Source organism: Corythoichthys intestinalis, chromosome 7, assembly GCF_030265065.1.
Source record: "Corythoichthys intestinalis isolate RoL2023-P3 chromosome 7, ASM3026506v1, whole genome shotgun sequence".
Classification (NCBI taxonomy): domain Eukaryota; kingdom Metazoa; phylum Chordata; class Actinopteri; order Syngnathiformes; family Syngnathidae; genus Corythoichthys; species Corythoichthys intestinalis.
Window position 1 is genome coordinate 26,405,857 of NC_080401.1, and position 16,031 is coordinate 26,421,887.

At 39.0% G+C, this 16,031-nt stretch overlaps 1 protein-coding gene across 4 annotated transcripts in view; it reads right to left on the minus strand.

Moving 5' to 3' along the window:
- Positions 1-1,536: 1,536 nt before the first annotated feature.
- The window catches only part of hmcn1 (hemicentin 1), a 166,708-nt gene continuing 152,213 nt past the window's right edge, over positions 1,537-16,031 (minus strand). For 2 of the 4 annotated variants that reach the window (XM_057840739.1, XM_057840741.1), the window contains 11 exons: positions 15,562-15,799; positions 15,389-15,451; positions 13,605-13,724; positions 13,388-13,522; positions 13,178-13,291; positions 12,956-13,081; positions 12,753-12,881; positions 9,899-10,267; positions 8,346-8,465; positions 8,102-8,228; positions 1,537-3,715 (listed from right to left, as the gene is read on the minus strand). In XM_057840739.1, the coding sequence (XP_057696722.1) occupies positions 3,349-3,715; positions 8,102-8,228; positions 8,346-8,465; positions 9,899-10,267; positions 12,753-12,881; positions 12,956-13,081; positions 13,178-13,291; positions 13,388-13,522; positions 13,605-13,724; positions 15,389-15,451; positions 15,562-15,799 (1,908 nt within the window). In that variant the 3' untranslated portion in view covers positions 1,537-3,348. Of the gene's footprint in view, positions 3,716-8,101; positions 8,229-8,345; positions 8,466-9,898; positions 10,268-12,752; positions 12,882-12,955; positions 13,082-13,177; positions 13,292-13,387; positions 13,523-13,604; positions 13,725-15,388; positions 15,452-15,561; positions 15,800-16,031 lie in introns of those variants that run through there. The other 2 variants (XM_057840740.1, XR_009063824.1) reach the window with 2 other exon arrangements.

Consider the following 16,031-nt stretch of genomic DNA (forward strand, 5'->3'; position numbering starts at 1 on the left):
TAATGGTAAATGGTAAATATAGGCGAACATAACATGTTGGGTCTTTTAGCCCGCAATATTAGAGAGGGACTGAAGTGTTCATTTTTTTATTTTTATTTTATTTTTTTTACAAAACCCTAAAATAGTCACTGACTTGACACTCTCGCTTCAAGAAAAGGGCTTTCCATGCACAAACGAGGCGTATTTCAGTCAGGAGGCAAGCTTTTGCTGTAACTTCCTGCTTCCAAAATGCGTTGTTGATGATTTATTCATTCATTCATTTTCCATGCCGCTTTTATTTACGCAGAAATAAGGAATATTGACAACCTGGCGCCAACACAAACAAAAGGCTGTAGACAACTATGGCTTCAAGGCTGGAGGTCGTAGTTGTATTTAAGATATCCGTCGTGTGACAAAAGTATTGTACAAAACCACAGCGAATTCCTGCATATACATTTGAATACTGCACTATACCGTATGCTTGGTGGGGCTCACTTAAAAAGTGGCAACCTTCAGACGGATTTGCTTAGTGATCAGCGCTCCCGAAATTAGTGAGCATGGAGTTAGAACAAAGAGGGCAGGTACTTGCATAATTATGTGACATCACACCAGGACCAATTCTGAAACTTTTAATTTTAATTAACTTGAAATGCAATAGCAATCAACGACACCGATAACACATTTCAACCAAGGCAATCTCGCATTTTCCACATCTTTTACAAGAAACCGTTCAGTACTGGAAAATTACTTTAGTGCCTGCATCTTTAACATTTGATTTTGAAGTGTGGCCTACATCACCCAAAATGTGATGTCTAGGTATGTGGACGCCAGGTCTAAATTATAATTATATAATTTTAAAATTGGTTAATCTCTATATGAAGTATTTGCACCCCTTGTGATTTTGCAAGTTCACCCACTTAGGAAATAGGTAGAGGTCTGACATTTCAATCATAGATCCATTTCCACTTATAGAAACATTAAAAAAAAAAAAAAAATCCGGAACTCTCATTGTATGATTTTTCAATAAGTAATTTGTAATTTACTGGGGTTCATAAGTACAGTCCCTGACAAAAGTCTTGTCGCTTATCCATTTTGTAGAAACAATTACTAATAACCTGACTTTTAACTATTCAATTTGTTTCAGAAACGTCTCATATGAAAGCTAACTCTCCCAAATGATGTTGAATGTACAAAAATCGTCTTCCATGCTTCCCCTTTCATCAGGGGTGAAAGTGGCTAGAATTTCTTGCCGGAACTCCCCGACGTGAAGGTCGCCACGGAGCCAGAATTTTTAAAAATTTATTTTTTATTCAAACTTGTAATTTTTCAATGATTTGCAAAATAAAAGTTAAAAAAAAAAACAGCAATAACCCCATCCTCCGTCTCCTAATTTTTATTTTCCCTCAATTCCTCACATCCTAAATGCCAAATCTCAGTTTTATCTACTTATGAACATAGGATATATATTCAAATTGAAGTTCATGTAAACATTTACTTTTTTTTTTTTTTTTTAATAATAAAGATAAAAGAAAAATACATTCAGAAAAATATGTACAAATTACTTATGCAGAGTGAAATGGAATATATTTTGAAGATTGCGCAAACATTGACTTTTTTAAATCATAAGGAAATGAATTGGTAGCCGAACATAAATGAACAAATATAAGTCCAAAGTGCACACTGACAGCTAAGACGTTCTGAACCTCCCCATCAGAGCAAATAAAACTATGAGAAATAAGCCTCCTCAACTCTTTTGTTGCTCTTAAAGATTTGATCCAGTTTATGTTGCATTGCCCTTTTTTTTGTCGCATCAATTCAACAAGCTTCTATTTTTTTTTTTTGCTGTTCCAGAAAACATGCACATTTGAAACAATCAGAGCTAACCATCTCTGCTGATCACATGTCAGTTTGTCAGCCAATTGAACAGATAAATGAGTCCAAGCGTTTTGCTTTGCTGCATGAATTCGCACATTGACGTGACTCATCGTCAGACTCCGATAACTGCAGCAACATGGGAAACCTCCATGTCGTCCGTGGAATAAAATCAATAATAAATATCGGTGGGAACGGACTACGCTACACAAGCACTTTATTATGCTTGTTGTTAACACTTGTCTATGTAAATCTGATGTTGGTAGATTGTTTTCTTCTTGGAGCTGACATGCATGTGTGGCAGCTTAGCATTTTTAAAACATAGCGTTTTGACAGTTGCTGTCACGTTTTCGGAATCAAAGCACCGTGTGCCTTTCATCCTACCCCAGACATGCTCAATGGTGTTCATGTCTGGTGACTGAGCTGGCCAGTCCTGCAGGATCCTGATTGAAGTATGCGATGAAGCACCATCCTGCTGCAGAATTTATGGTTAGGAATGTAAGAGGCAGCTAAGATTTGTTGATATTTCAGACTATTTATGTTGCCTTCCACCCTGCAGATCTCTCGCACACCCCCATACTGGATGTAACCCCAGATCATGATTTTGCCACCACCAAACTTCACTGTTTTCTGAGTGACTCTTGGATCCATGCGGGCTCCAGTAAGTCTCCTGCAATATTTGTGGCGATTGTGTTGTAATTCAATGGAAGATTCATCTGAAAAATCCACCTTTTGCCACAAAACAGTGGCAAAAGGCCGCGGTGGGCGTGGTCCAGCTACTTCAGCAAGCCAGCATTTATTATTAAATTCAAAAGCTTTATTACACTGTGATGGAATTTTATTTTATCTTAAAAAATAATCAAGTACAGTATAGCAAGACATGTTACAAAACATATGTACAAGTCATGATAATAAAATACATCCTAGCATCAACTGATGAATGACGCAGCGTGACATTTCCTCCAAGTAATTATGTTCAAGAACCTCCCAATAAGATAAAATATTTGAGGACAAAAACCTTGGGACACCTCTACGTTTAATTCTTCATCTTCGCAAGACATTTTGGATAATTGCATTTTTGTGGACACATTTTAGAAGAGGCTTTTTCCAGCCCACTGAACAGGTCTGAGATGAACTAGAGCAAATGTTGTTGGTCTGCAACCTGTTGTTTGTTTCATCACATCTCCAAATGCTCTTATTTTAATTCCTGTCAGTGTAATGTCCCAATACCCTTTGACCGCTGAATGAAGATGCTTTTCTGAGTGTTATACATGTGACAGGAAACCATATTCATCATTTAATGATTAACTTACAAATACGAGGGCAGGAATTCAAATAAATAGCCGCAACTTGTTTTGTCTTTTAATCCACTTTTTCCAAAAGTCCCGCACACACAAGTCATTGTTCTCAGTTGATTCTCAATGTATCCCAGTGGTGTTGCCTGAGGAGTAAGTAATGAAAACCCAGCACCTTTAGTCTTTATCATTTAAAGTGCTCTCAGTAAGGGTAGGCTGAGACTGCGATGTAGACGATGAAGGTGGTCTGGTATTCGATGCCTCCGTCTTCGCTGTAGGAGAGGGCTCTCACCTTCATGCGGTAAGTGTGAGGCTCTCGCAACGCTCGAGTAGTAAACAGCACCCCTTTGAGGTTCTCGTCTCGAATGGCGAAAGGTAACGTGACGTCCTCATCCACAACGAGGAAAGTGGTCCGAGGGTGCATCACTCCATCCTGTGTGTACGCCACCAGTCTGATGAGGTCTTGGTTGGCCGCAATGCCGAAGGGAAGGGAGAGGAGCTTGTACTCGAGAGCGTAAGGGCTCAGAGCACATTCGAGGTCGTTTGGAGGACAGTTCTTCAGACAGAATCTGAAATACAGCAGTCATAAAGTGACTCTAAACTGCTTACATTTAAAGTGCATGTGACACGAAAAAGCATGTTTATTTCATATTACGCGGTATTTTATGCTCTTGAATGAAATGGACCGCTTGGATGTGTGTGGAAGCGATCGCTATAATTATTTAGTTTTTTGAATTCCGCGCCATGAAAATGAGTGACTTCCGGCAAAAGTTTCGAGTTGAGAAAGAGGGCGCTGTGATGTGTACGGAGGAAGGAGTCCTCTGCACTATACAGCCGTGCTGTTGTATGAGAAGGACTAAGGATTCAGTTAATTTTGCGGATTAATACGTTTATTTTTCGCATCACGCCAGCCAAACGACTGCAGAAAAATCTTGCTGTACGAGGGAGAAGCGTGAGCGCCTTTTTGGGGTTTTAAAATGTTCCCATTCGCCGGTGGATTTTGGCCAAAACAAGCCCTACTACTGTGGGACCATGGGACTTACGAGGAAGTGAGTAAACATCGTCTTTTGTATTATGTCAAATACTGGGATCATTTTAATATGTAAGTGGCTTGCATTTTGTGGCTGAAATGCTCCTTGTCCCCTCGGCCGACGACTGGCGGCTTGTTGCACATCCCCCTGCCGGGAGAGCACTATAGTCTGCTTATAGCCCTCTTCATATGCCCGGTGTTCTGTAATTGCAACTTTGTGTTAAAAATAGCCGCGAATACAGAGATTACAAAGTTAACACTATAAACTTTCTTTAAATAAAGGACTACTTATGTTTGATCATGGATAGGCATGTACAAAAATATTTGAAAAATAAAATTGCCTTCCCCTAATTTTTTTTTCTTTGAAAAATTATATGCAAAGCAAATGATATCTAAGACACTAGTCACATGATCTGTTAAAAAAAAATAATTTTTGGCCCATTATAATAACATATTTTTCTGTTCATTTCATTCATTTTTGTTGCAGTTTTATTGCTTTGCAACTTTTATATATATAGGAAAGTCAATTTCATGCAATGACACTTTTCGGCCACCTTCTTCAGGTATAACATCTTCAACTCTTCTGGACAGGGTTTTCAAATGGATGGATGAATGGATGTGCGTTTATAGGAACTTTTGACCATTTCTTCAGAAGCACATTTGTAAGAACAAACACTGATTTGTATGACCAGCCGGAATCTCGGAAAATATCCAAAAGTGTTCTATTGAGTTCAGGTAAGGACTTCGTTAAGACCAATCAGGTTAATCTACACTAAGCTTTGTCATCTTTACTTTTACACATTGGGGCAAAGCCATTTTTGGACATGAACAGGCCATCCCTGAACAAATTTGGGAACATGACATTGTCCACGATCAAGGGTGTATGTTTGGTTTCAATATTGGTAGGGACGATATAACAGCATAACCTGCATGTACACTTTTTGCTGGGGACGGGACATTTCTAAAACCAAACAGACTGGGTGAACGGGGGTCAGGGCTACATTTCTCACCAATATGAACCTAATTAATTGATAGGCTAAATAATCAATGCAAAATAAATCTGTATTGACTTATATTAACTTTTATGTGTATGGTTGTTCAGGGGATGCACCGTTCGAATCAAACCTTGGTTTTCAAAAACTGCTTAAGAAACATTTTGATAACTTCCAGAATAAATGTCTGGATTTAATTAGTACATTTAACATACATTTAATCATCAATTAACTATCTATAAGGGGGTAATCCTTAGTTCACTACATTTCTTACAGTTTAATTAACGTAAACAATAGAAAACATGCAAGATCCTTTTCCTCAACACAGCTTTTTCCTTGAGTTTGAGAAATTCTGATGGAGGTCAGACTTTCAATAGCAAAATTAGTGGTGTGTTCCCCACCTCCATAACATTGGCGTTGTTTTACATTACTTACAGTGGCTGCTGCTGCTGGCAGAAAAAAACTAGTATTCAAAGGGGGCGGAGGAGGCGGCATGTTGTATTTCTCTCGGGTTGTGAATGTGTGTGTGTGTGTGTATGTGTGGGGGGGGGTCAAGTCATAAGTCAGTCAAACATGCGTTTGAGGAGAAAAAATGGACTGGCACCTTCAGCAAGTGAAAAGGGGTCAATGTAAGTCTGAACATAATGAAAGTACTGTAGTTCTATCGTTACAACATATGGGAAGACAATCTAAATGACCTGTATAACTGAAGCGATTATATAATGCAAATATGGTTGCTTAAAAGTTGGTGGAGACAATTTGAGCATCCTGAAAAGTTGGTAGTGTTATGTCCCTACCGTCCCTATGCAAACCTATGCCCTTGTCCACAATATTGGCCCAGTGAAAATAACATTTATTACTACAGCATTGGACTATTCTATGCTTCCACAGCTTTGTGGAAACAGTTTGGTGATAGCAGTTTCCTGTTCTAACATCCACTGCTCAAATGTAGATAAAGACATGGAGTAAAGCTTTTTGTGAGGATGAATTTAAGTGTATAATCTTCACCTCAACTTGACAGAACACCTGTGATATGAATTAGTGCAGAAACTGAGATCAAGGCTCTCTCATCCAACATCAGTGAGTATCCTAACAAATTGCTTCTAAAAGAATGGTCGAACAATTCACGTCAACTCTTAAACCTCGAGCAAACACTTCTCAGAATGGTTGAAGCTGTTGCAGCTACAAATGACAGGCCAAAGTCATACTAAAACCTACAGATTAGGTATGAGATATCACAGCTAAAAACAGCTATTAGAATTCCAAAGCTGCCTGTTTTGAGCAGCTTTCACTATATTGCAAATCTAAGCTGCTAAATGAAGATACAACAATTACGGTGGTACCTCTACATACAAATTTAATTAGTTCCAGAACCTGGTTTGTAAATCGAATTGAAGTATTTCGCGCATGTCGTCATTTTTCTCGACAAATGAGGTGGCAAATTTTATGTCGAAAGGATCGTACGTCAAGGTACCACTGTATTCCCTTTTGCTCGTATTTTGTTATGAGCAGTTGCCATATGTTTTGCTATTACGTCCAGGTCTAAACTGTTCCAGTGAGGACATGATGTGTACTTTCACATGAAGTTTGCCATAGTGAGCCAGTGAGTAAGCATGTGAGAAAAGGGTTATCATGCAATGCTGTGGCCAATACGTACAGTGGCTTGTGATCGGGCTGCATAAGATTCGGAGTCTACCATCCAAACACATTTAACCTCACCTAACAAAAAGCACCAAAATGGCAGCCAAAAATCTAGTTGTTCAAGTTTTTACATTTGTCTGGCTTCGTTGGAATGGCTACACTGTGACCATTAAACACAAAGCATTGTGTTTCTGACGTTTAGGGGGGAGAAAATCAACTTTTTCTAAAGGTATTTGAGGTATCATGTTTGGAGGAATGCATTAAACTGCATAGGAGCAAAACATTTTTAGAATAAGGGATCTTTTAAACCTTGAACTTAAAGACTAATCAGCCACAATTGTTCTCTTTTGCTAAAATATGTTATTAGAAACACATAAAATATTGCCATTGATTTAAAAATCTATAATATTTAGTAAATGTTTTCACCTACGGAGGGCGCCATGTTTTATGCGCGCAATGGACGCTCGGGGTGATGACGTAGTTTGTCACTGTCACTAGAGGAACACTCCCGGGTGACTGCAATTTCTTCTACGCGGCGAGACGTCCAACACATGCACACATCGGTTAAAAGCGGCGAGTACTTACTATTTGTGTTTTTATTGAGTTTTATTACCTTTCATTGCCTTTGCATGTGTTTCTCATACTTTCAAGCATTGAGTTTTCTTGTGGCAGCTTTAAAGCAGCTTGTGGATCTGTGGATCTGGATAGTATATTTAAATCACTCTTATTTAAAATTACTACATTCAAGTGTTTTCTTAAGGCATCTTTAGTGTGTCCTGTCTGTACGCATCTACAAAACAAGCTGAAAGTGCACGGAACTACTTTGGAGGTCAAATTCGCCTCTTGTAGGACGCTTACTACTCTCATCCCGTCTTTCCTGTTCATTTTACTTTTGCTGCTCGTTTTGTGAAATATCGACAGTGCTGTCCTGCTCATTAATGTTCCTCTCGGGTTGAACAGATGACACGTTTATCTCGCTAGAGTCATGCCCTGGAAGCCCGGCAGTGTAACCATGTGACATCACCGCCATGCGACATCAACAACAATGGCGATCTACTAGTTAAACCATTTTTACAGATTGTATAAAAACAAAAACATCAAGAAAAGTTTTAATATCAAATTATTGTAACTCATAATAATGTTTATCTTTTAAGAACTACAAGTCTTTCTATCCGTGGATCCCTTTAAATAAAAGGCATAATACATAATGCTTAAGTGCTTCAGTGAAGCTAAGCGGGTTTGTGAGTTTAAACTGAGCGGGTATTGAAACTTTCTGATGAATTTTTATTTACCCTGTAGAAGGCTCTCTCTGGTAGTTTGGTGGGCAAGGTGTGTCAATGCATTGGTAACTTCCTCTCATGTTGAAACACATGCGGTTGGCTCCACATTGGATGTTCTGCTCAAGACACTCGTCAATGTCTGGAAATACAGCAGGCAACTTATGTCCAAATGTCTTTTCCCATTGTGGTGGGCCTAAATCTGGTTAACAGTCATTCAATCCCATCAGTTTTAGTGATGCAGAAGTGAGGTGCTCACCTTGACATGTCTTGCCGTTGGTCATGAGGTGGTAACCAGCTGGGCAAAGACACCTGTGGCTCCCAGGTGTGTTTAAACACTCATGCTGGCAGGAATCCCTCACCTCACACTCGTTAATATCTGTAACATATGGGGGAACCCAAGCAGAGAATCATCAAAACGGTAAGTTGAACACAATATTCAACTTGGGTTACTGTTTCTATTGCCGTATTTGCCCTTCCTATAAAGCTAGATGATTTTACAAAAAACCTCGAATCACCTCCCGCTATGATTAATGAAATTACATAACATTGCAACAGTACCACATCACTAAACATACAGAACTGTTCAACTAATGCCTCTGTTCAATATTTTTGCTGTTTATTAAAGACTACGAATTGATTATTTTATATATGGCGGAAAACACAGACATGACTGAAAAAGAAGTTTCTGCTCTTGCACCTCTCTTTAAAAGAAACTGCTGTATTTTAAGCCAAAATAACTGTTGTGTTTGATAGAACGATATGTCTATATGCTGCAATAGCAGATTCATGGCGCATTAAGCCCACAAACTATTTTTAATATGTCCGTTTTACCCTGGAAACCCCCGTTTACAGACGTCGCACAACCGCTTTTGTTTTAACCCAGCCATAAAAAGAAGGTAAGTAATTATATTTCTTATTCAAAATGTCAGTCATTTTTAGCTTGGAATCATTAATTGATGTCTAATATTTCATTTAAAAAAAAAAAAAAAAACTTATATTACTTATATTAAAAAAATTATGCACCCGCATATTTTAAACTTTCACACAAACGACGTCACAATGAAGAAAATGGTGTCTGTAAAAAAAGTCACGGATATCTACCTGATAACTATGGCTTAATTTATTTTATTTTATTTTTTTTACTGTCGAATTTTCCCCGATATGTTAGATGATAAATAATCGAACCAACAAAGAAAAGTTGAAAAAAAAAAAACTTTTAAAAGGGTAAGTATATGAAAAAGAACATCTCGAACACCCCTTGATGTCTGCGATTTCTGCATCGTGACCCTTGTTATATTACCATCTTTCACCCATAAAATCCCAAAAAATCCAGCTGTGGCCATTCACATCTGTGTCTTGACACTCGTTGATACATGCTATATGGAGTTTTTGGATCGAAACAACGTAAGTATGCGATAATATCTCGGTAAAATCATGGCGTCTTTAATTCTGCTCTCGCGTGCTCTCGCCTCCAGTTAGGGTTTTGCTGTTTATTTTATTTTATTTTTTAAATGCCCTCCTGTTCAAAATTTTTCTTCCCTCAGAAAATAGAGATTTTAAGCTTTCCAATGATGTATCACACATGCATATCGGACAATTTAAAAATTTGGTCAAATTGGGGGTCTCAGAGCGGAACTTCAAATCACCTGAGTGTTTTCCGCCATATATAAAAAGTCCAAAGTACATGGAATAAATATTTTAGAAGATTGTTCAATAATGTTCTCCTAGAAGAATTCTAATCAGTGTAATACAACAAGTTAAAATTAAAGCAGATGCTCTGTATTTCTCCTCCCAACACTCCATATTTACCTAAGCAGTGACCATTTTTGAGCACAAACCCATCCTGACAAGCTTCAAGGTCCTGATGTGCCGAGCTGATGGTTACTCCTCGGCGATTACGCCCCCTGTTGAGCACGCGAGTGTCCGCATTGTAGGAGTGATAGCTGTGTGAAGCCAAGTTGTGGTTGAGGCGCCGATAGGAGTAGCGTTCGGGCTGGGACTGCGATGTTCGGAAGCCATATGAGTAACTCTCAAAAGTTGGCAGACGCTCAAGCCCGGCACAAGACTTGCCGTCCCCCAGCAGGTAGCGCCCCGGTGGGCAGGTGCATCTAAAGCTGCCTGGAGTGTTGACGCACCGATGGGCACAGGGATGCGGAATCCGCTCGCATTCATTCATATCTGCCCTCAACACAAAGACCAGCACCAGAAGAATAGAAAAAGCAATAAAGGAGAGTAGAGGAAGTTGTAGTAAGCATAGGTAAGCCATGTGGAGACATAAGAGGAAATAAGATGAGGTGGAAATTGAAAAATAAGGAGAGATGAGGATGGGGGATATATCAGTTACTTCACTATATAACAATACATTTCAATGCTACATGAAATGTATTGCGTCGTAATATACATTAGTCTTTTAGTAGGATTGCTGCTTCTAATATAAAGTTTATCATTTACATTTGAAGACCATTAGTCCCCAACGATATCAATTACATTTGCCAAAATCTGAAAATATAAGAATGAAGGGGGAAATTTGACAAGAGTTTTAAGACAAAATACAACATAAGACATGTTAATGATTTCACAGGTGGGAGTGCGCTGTTAAGAAGCATAGTCAAATGAGGATTTGAACAAGAATGGAAAAGAGTAAAAAGAGGGAGGGTGTGGCAGATATGAAATGAAATGGTGCTGGTCATTTTTCCTATTTATTCTATATATTGACTTTTATTTGCCAGATATGCTGGCGGTAGCTGTCTCAGTTTCACCAATGAGACATCACAACAATAACTGTATGACTCCATTACACCAATAAGAAGTAACAATGTTTTTTTCTCCGTAGATGGCACTCAAGCTCTTTGGACGGTGATGTTTCATAGTGTTGTTCTGGTCTGAATTTGATGATTTTTGTATCATCTTTTTGGCCTAATATGGTAATGTAATAGGTTACAGTACAGTATAATAATAACAGTTCATATAAATGAAGTTGTGCTGCGGAAAAAAATCTGACACAGCAAGCAGTTACAATGTTACTCATTACTTGAGTATTTTTTTCAATGAATACTTTTTTACTTCTACTTGAGTAAATTTTTGGATGACTACTTTTACTTTTACTTGAGTAATATTATTTACAAGTAACGCTACTCTCACTTGAGTAAAATTTTTGACTACTCTACTCACCTCTGCTTAAGATTGAGTTAAGCGGTACAACGCTTAGATCAGGGGTGCCCAATCCCGGTCCTCAAGAGCCCCTGTCCAGCTTGTTTTCCCTGTCTCCCTCCTTTAACACACCTGAATCAAATGATCAGCTCATCAGCAAGCTCTGCAGCAGCCTGATAACGATCCTGATTAGTTGATTCAGGTGTGTTAGAGGAGGGAGACATGGAAAGCAAGCTGGACCGAGATTGGGCACCCCTGCCTTACATGTTGTTCCCAAATATTTAAAATAAACCTTTTTAAAACGTTAAATGAGAGGTTTTGCAAATTGAATGCAACTCAATAGTCCTTGGTAAATACAAAGGATTCGTGTACCGCTACTGGTGGTATTCCTACTTCACTTAGAGAACCAGTAATACAGATAAAGCGCTATAGAATTGCACTCTAGAGTAGGGCTGTCGAACGGTTAAAATTTTTAATCGAGTTAATCACAGCTTAAAAATTAATTAATCGTAATTAATCGCAATTTAAACCATCTATAAAATAGGCCATATTTTTCTGTAAATTATTGTTGGAATGGAAAGATTAGACACAAGACGGATATGTACATTCAACATACTGTGCATAAGTACTGTACTTGTTTATTATAAATGGTAAATGGTGTTATACTTGTATAGCGCTTTTCCACTTTTCAAGGTGCTCAAAGCGCTTTACACTACAATGCCATCTACCTACTGGTGACGCAGCACAATAAATCAACAAGATGGCATTAACATTATTAACATTCTGTTAAAGCGATCCATGGATAGAAAGACTTGTAGTTCTTAAAAGATAAATGTTAGTACAAGTTATAGAAATGTTATATTAAAACCCTCTTAATGTTTTCGTTTTAATAAAATTTGTAAAATTTCAAACAAAAAATAAACTAGTAGCTCGCCATTGTTGATGTCAATAATTACTCAATGCTCATTGTGCTGAAACCCGTAAAATCAGTCGCACCCAAGCGCCAGCAGAGGGCGACAAAACACCAAAAAAAACACAAGTTTCAAATGGACATGACACTGTGCTGTTATTTTAATCTGTTTGAGCGGGGCATGTGCGTTAAATGCGTCAAATATTTTAACGTGATTAATTGGAAAAATTAATTACCGCCCGTTAACGCGATAATTTTGACAGCCCTACTCTAGAGTCCTTTGTAGGCAAACAGTGAGACAACGTGGTTATGCTTACTTCTGCAAGTAACCATAACCTCTTCGGACAAGATGGCAGACAGCAGCACAATTATTGTACATGTGTGTTTACAGGAGAATTTGATGGCAGACATACAAAAGCTTAAGAGAAGCACGAGCAACAAGCAGGTCCTTAAAAAAATTCAATTGGCAGCAAAGTTCACCCCTTCAGCGTACCATTTTTGCATACCAGCAATTAAAAGTTAGCTGCTCAGTCTTTGTGAATGAATACTTTAAAAGCTGTTCAGTCTTTGTAAATCAAAACAAATCAAAGAGGAAGCACGTACCAACACAGGGCCTGCCCACTCCCTGAGATCGGTAGCCACGCGGACAAGTGCAGTGGTAACTCCCTCTTGTGTTTTCACAGATCTGGTTGTATCTGCACTGATGAGTGCCATCTCTGCACTCGTCAATATCTATGACAGAGTGTGGTGTACACCAAAAACGCACCTAGTATGTTGTACATGCACAAAGAGTGTGTCAAACTCACCCACACATGTCCCATTGGGACCCTTGGTCATACCGCTGGGGCATAGGTCAATGCAGTTGTAACCACCGCGGGTATTTTTACACTGCTGGTCTGATCGACAAACTCTCTGTCTGCACTCATTTATATCTGAGGTGACATTTGAGAGAAAGGGCATCAGTATGGGATAAACTACAATGTTAGCATCTTAATAAAAGTAAATAACTATTTTAAGAGGATGCTTACCAACACAGCGTCTGTTCCGGAGTTGAAATCCAGGTTCACAGGTGCAGCGATAACTACCAATGGTATTAAGACAGTGTTGATTGCAAGGATTGGACTCTTGGCACTCATTTATATCTAAGCAACAAAGATAACGGATTTAAAAAGTTAAGACTTCAAAATGCCTCACTGCAGAAAAGGAATAATTTGCTAGTTCTACTGTTTTATTTGTACCTGTGCAACTGAGACTATCTGCTGTTCTCCTGAACCCGCGGCCACAGCGCATAACGCACCGGTAGGAGCCAATAGTGTTCTCACAGTCCAGTCCATCGTGACACACGTTCGCACCCAACAAACACTCGTCAATATCTGGTGGGGCAAATGTTTGGGTTATAATGCATTCTGAGATGGCAACAATGGATGTTTATTGTCTTATGTGTGTGCTGTATACCTTGACAGGTCCTGCCGTCGGCTGAGATAGTGAGGCCACGAGGACAAGAGCAGTAGTACGTGCCCATAGCATTGTGGCATGCATGAGAACAGGGGTTTCCCACTTGACACTCATTCTCATCTGCGACACATAGAGTACATAGTAGTTAGCCAGTCTTATCATGTAAAGAAGCACAAATACTCTGTTACGGTACTTAATCCTTTATAGGGCTCTCATTTAATTAAGTCAAAGTGGATGGGATGTGTAGTACTGTCAGTGGCACTGAAAGATTAGTTAAATACGTATTATGTACTTTCAAGTGTTGTTGGGGGCCAGAACCAGAATCATTTCATGTTTTAAAATTCAATTTAAATAGGGCCCGAGCACTGAGTGGTGCGAGAGCCCTATTGGAATGAAAAGGATTTTTTTTCATGGCAAGTGAAAATGGGCAATTTGGAGGCCTTAACATGCTCGAAAACTCACCAAAATTTGCACATACATGCGACTTGGTATAAATTTTGATAATCTTGCAACGTTGCAAAAAAATGTAACACAATGGTGCAGTGGCGCCGTCTTGAATTTTTCAAAAAGGCCTCTCCTACTACATTTCTTCAACATAGAGCGATGAAATTTCGATACCTTGTGCAAAACTGCTCCAAAAAGTCTCCGCACCCACATACCAAACCCAACAGTAAATCGGGTATTTTGGATTGAATGTAAATAAATATGCAATTTTAGTCGATATACAGGGTTTGAGACGTTTGAGACCTTGGCGCCTAGGGAGTTAGTTGGATCCTACTCAAAATTGGTGAGAATTTTCATGAGACATATGAGATCTTAAGTTATCCAAATGGTGAGTTTTTATTCACGGGCCGGACCTGGGCGATTGCCAAAGTCGGACATTTTCTGGCAGCATGCCAAATTCAATAAATGACTAATAACTCCCTGATACAGGGTTCAGTCTTTTTCATATCTGGCATCCCAGAGGTATCCCAACCTGAACATAACTGCAGTGGAATATTACCCATTAGGCCTGGCGCCCATTGCTGAGAACAAGAAACACCCTTTTATACGAGACAGGCTCCTCCTCCAAGGGAAAAAAAATCAACTGGCCTCAAACCTGCATCAGGCTGCACAGCTCAGTAGTGCCCTCTTTTCTCCTCTTCAATAGGTTTTTTTTTCTTTTAGATGTGTGAATGTATTTCTAATCCCAAAAAAAGAGGTGAGTTTGGAGCATGTTAGGTTCTAATGAAATGATGAGAGGACGATCTGCCACCACCCTGACCTGCGTGCTGTCCGAGCTGCGTCAAATTGTGAGGAGGCTATTATGTCTGCCAACTAGGCTGCAAAGATTAATTGATTATCGATTCATTGATGAGCAAATGAATGGATTACTCGTATAATCACGATTCAATCATTTTGGGACATAGTTGACCCCCCAAATTTGTCCTTTCTTTGTATTTGCTTTTTAGCCTTTTAATAGTGGCCTAAAGGCAAAAAGAGTAAAAAGCAAATATATATTTTATTATTATTATTATTTTTATTATATATTTATAAAAAGGGTAAACAACAGTAAATTCTCGCCATCTTTTATTGAGGACCACAGAAATTTCAGTATTATTTTACCCTCCTATCGCTTCCAGGTAATTTATACAAGAATGGCATCAACAAAGCTAGACTACAAGATCTACATGGTACTTTAATTCTCAAGCAATGAGTCCCTTTCCGCCAAATGCAAATTTTCTCAAGTAAGAATGTCAACGCTAAGAGTTACATTATCGACAACAAACTATGCCAAGACCCACCTGCACAGTACGGCCCGGCAGAAACCAAAGTAAACCCATGAGGACACTGGTTGCTGCGATCACCTAAAATGATGAACATTGGAATTTATTCGTGAAGGACAGAAAACAATATATAAACCTAAAAGAAACATAATAACTCTGTTTGGATTTTTCAGCAATGTCATTCCTCTTACCCTTGGTAATACGAGCTTGGATGCTGTATTCCAGCACCTCTTCCATGGCGTGATACTGAGCACTGATTGCTGTGGCATGAAGCGTCTGCACTAAATAGGGCATCTTTCCTCTAGACACGTCATAGGAAATGGTGTGGTTCCAGGAGTAGGGCACGCTCTCCCTGTCAATGCTGAACATTCGTGTGGACAGAGCATAAAGCTGGCCTGGGCCTGTCTGGATGTAGTCCTCTGTGTAGTCCTGACATGAACATGGCACGCATGGCTTTAGCCTATTAACGCGTTATGTATTTGCGCTGACTATTTGAGAATATTAAAAGTAAGTGGGCCGTTCCACTGAAACCAGACACTCCTCACAGTGTCATATGACGTTCTCTGGAGGTACTAAGTGTATTTTTTCAAAGACTTTATTTTCTAAATGCTTTACGAATAACTATAACATCATAAACATTCCCTTCAAGTTGGCATCCTTT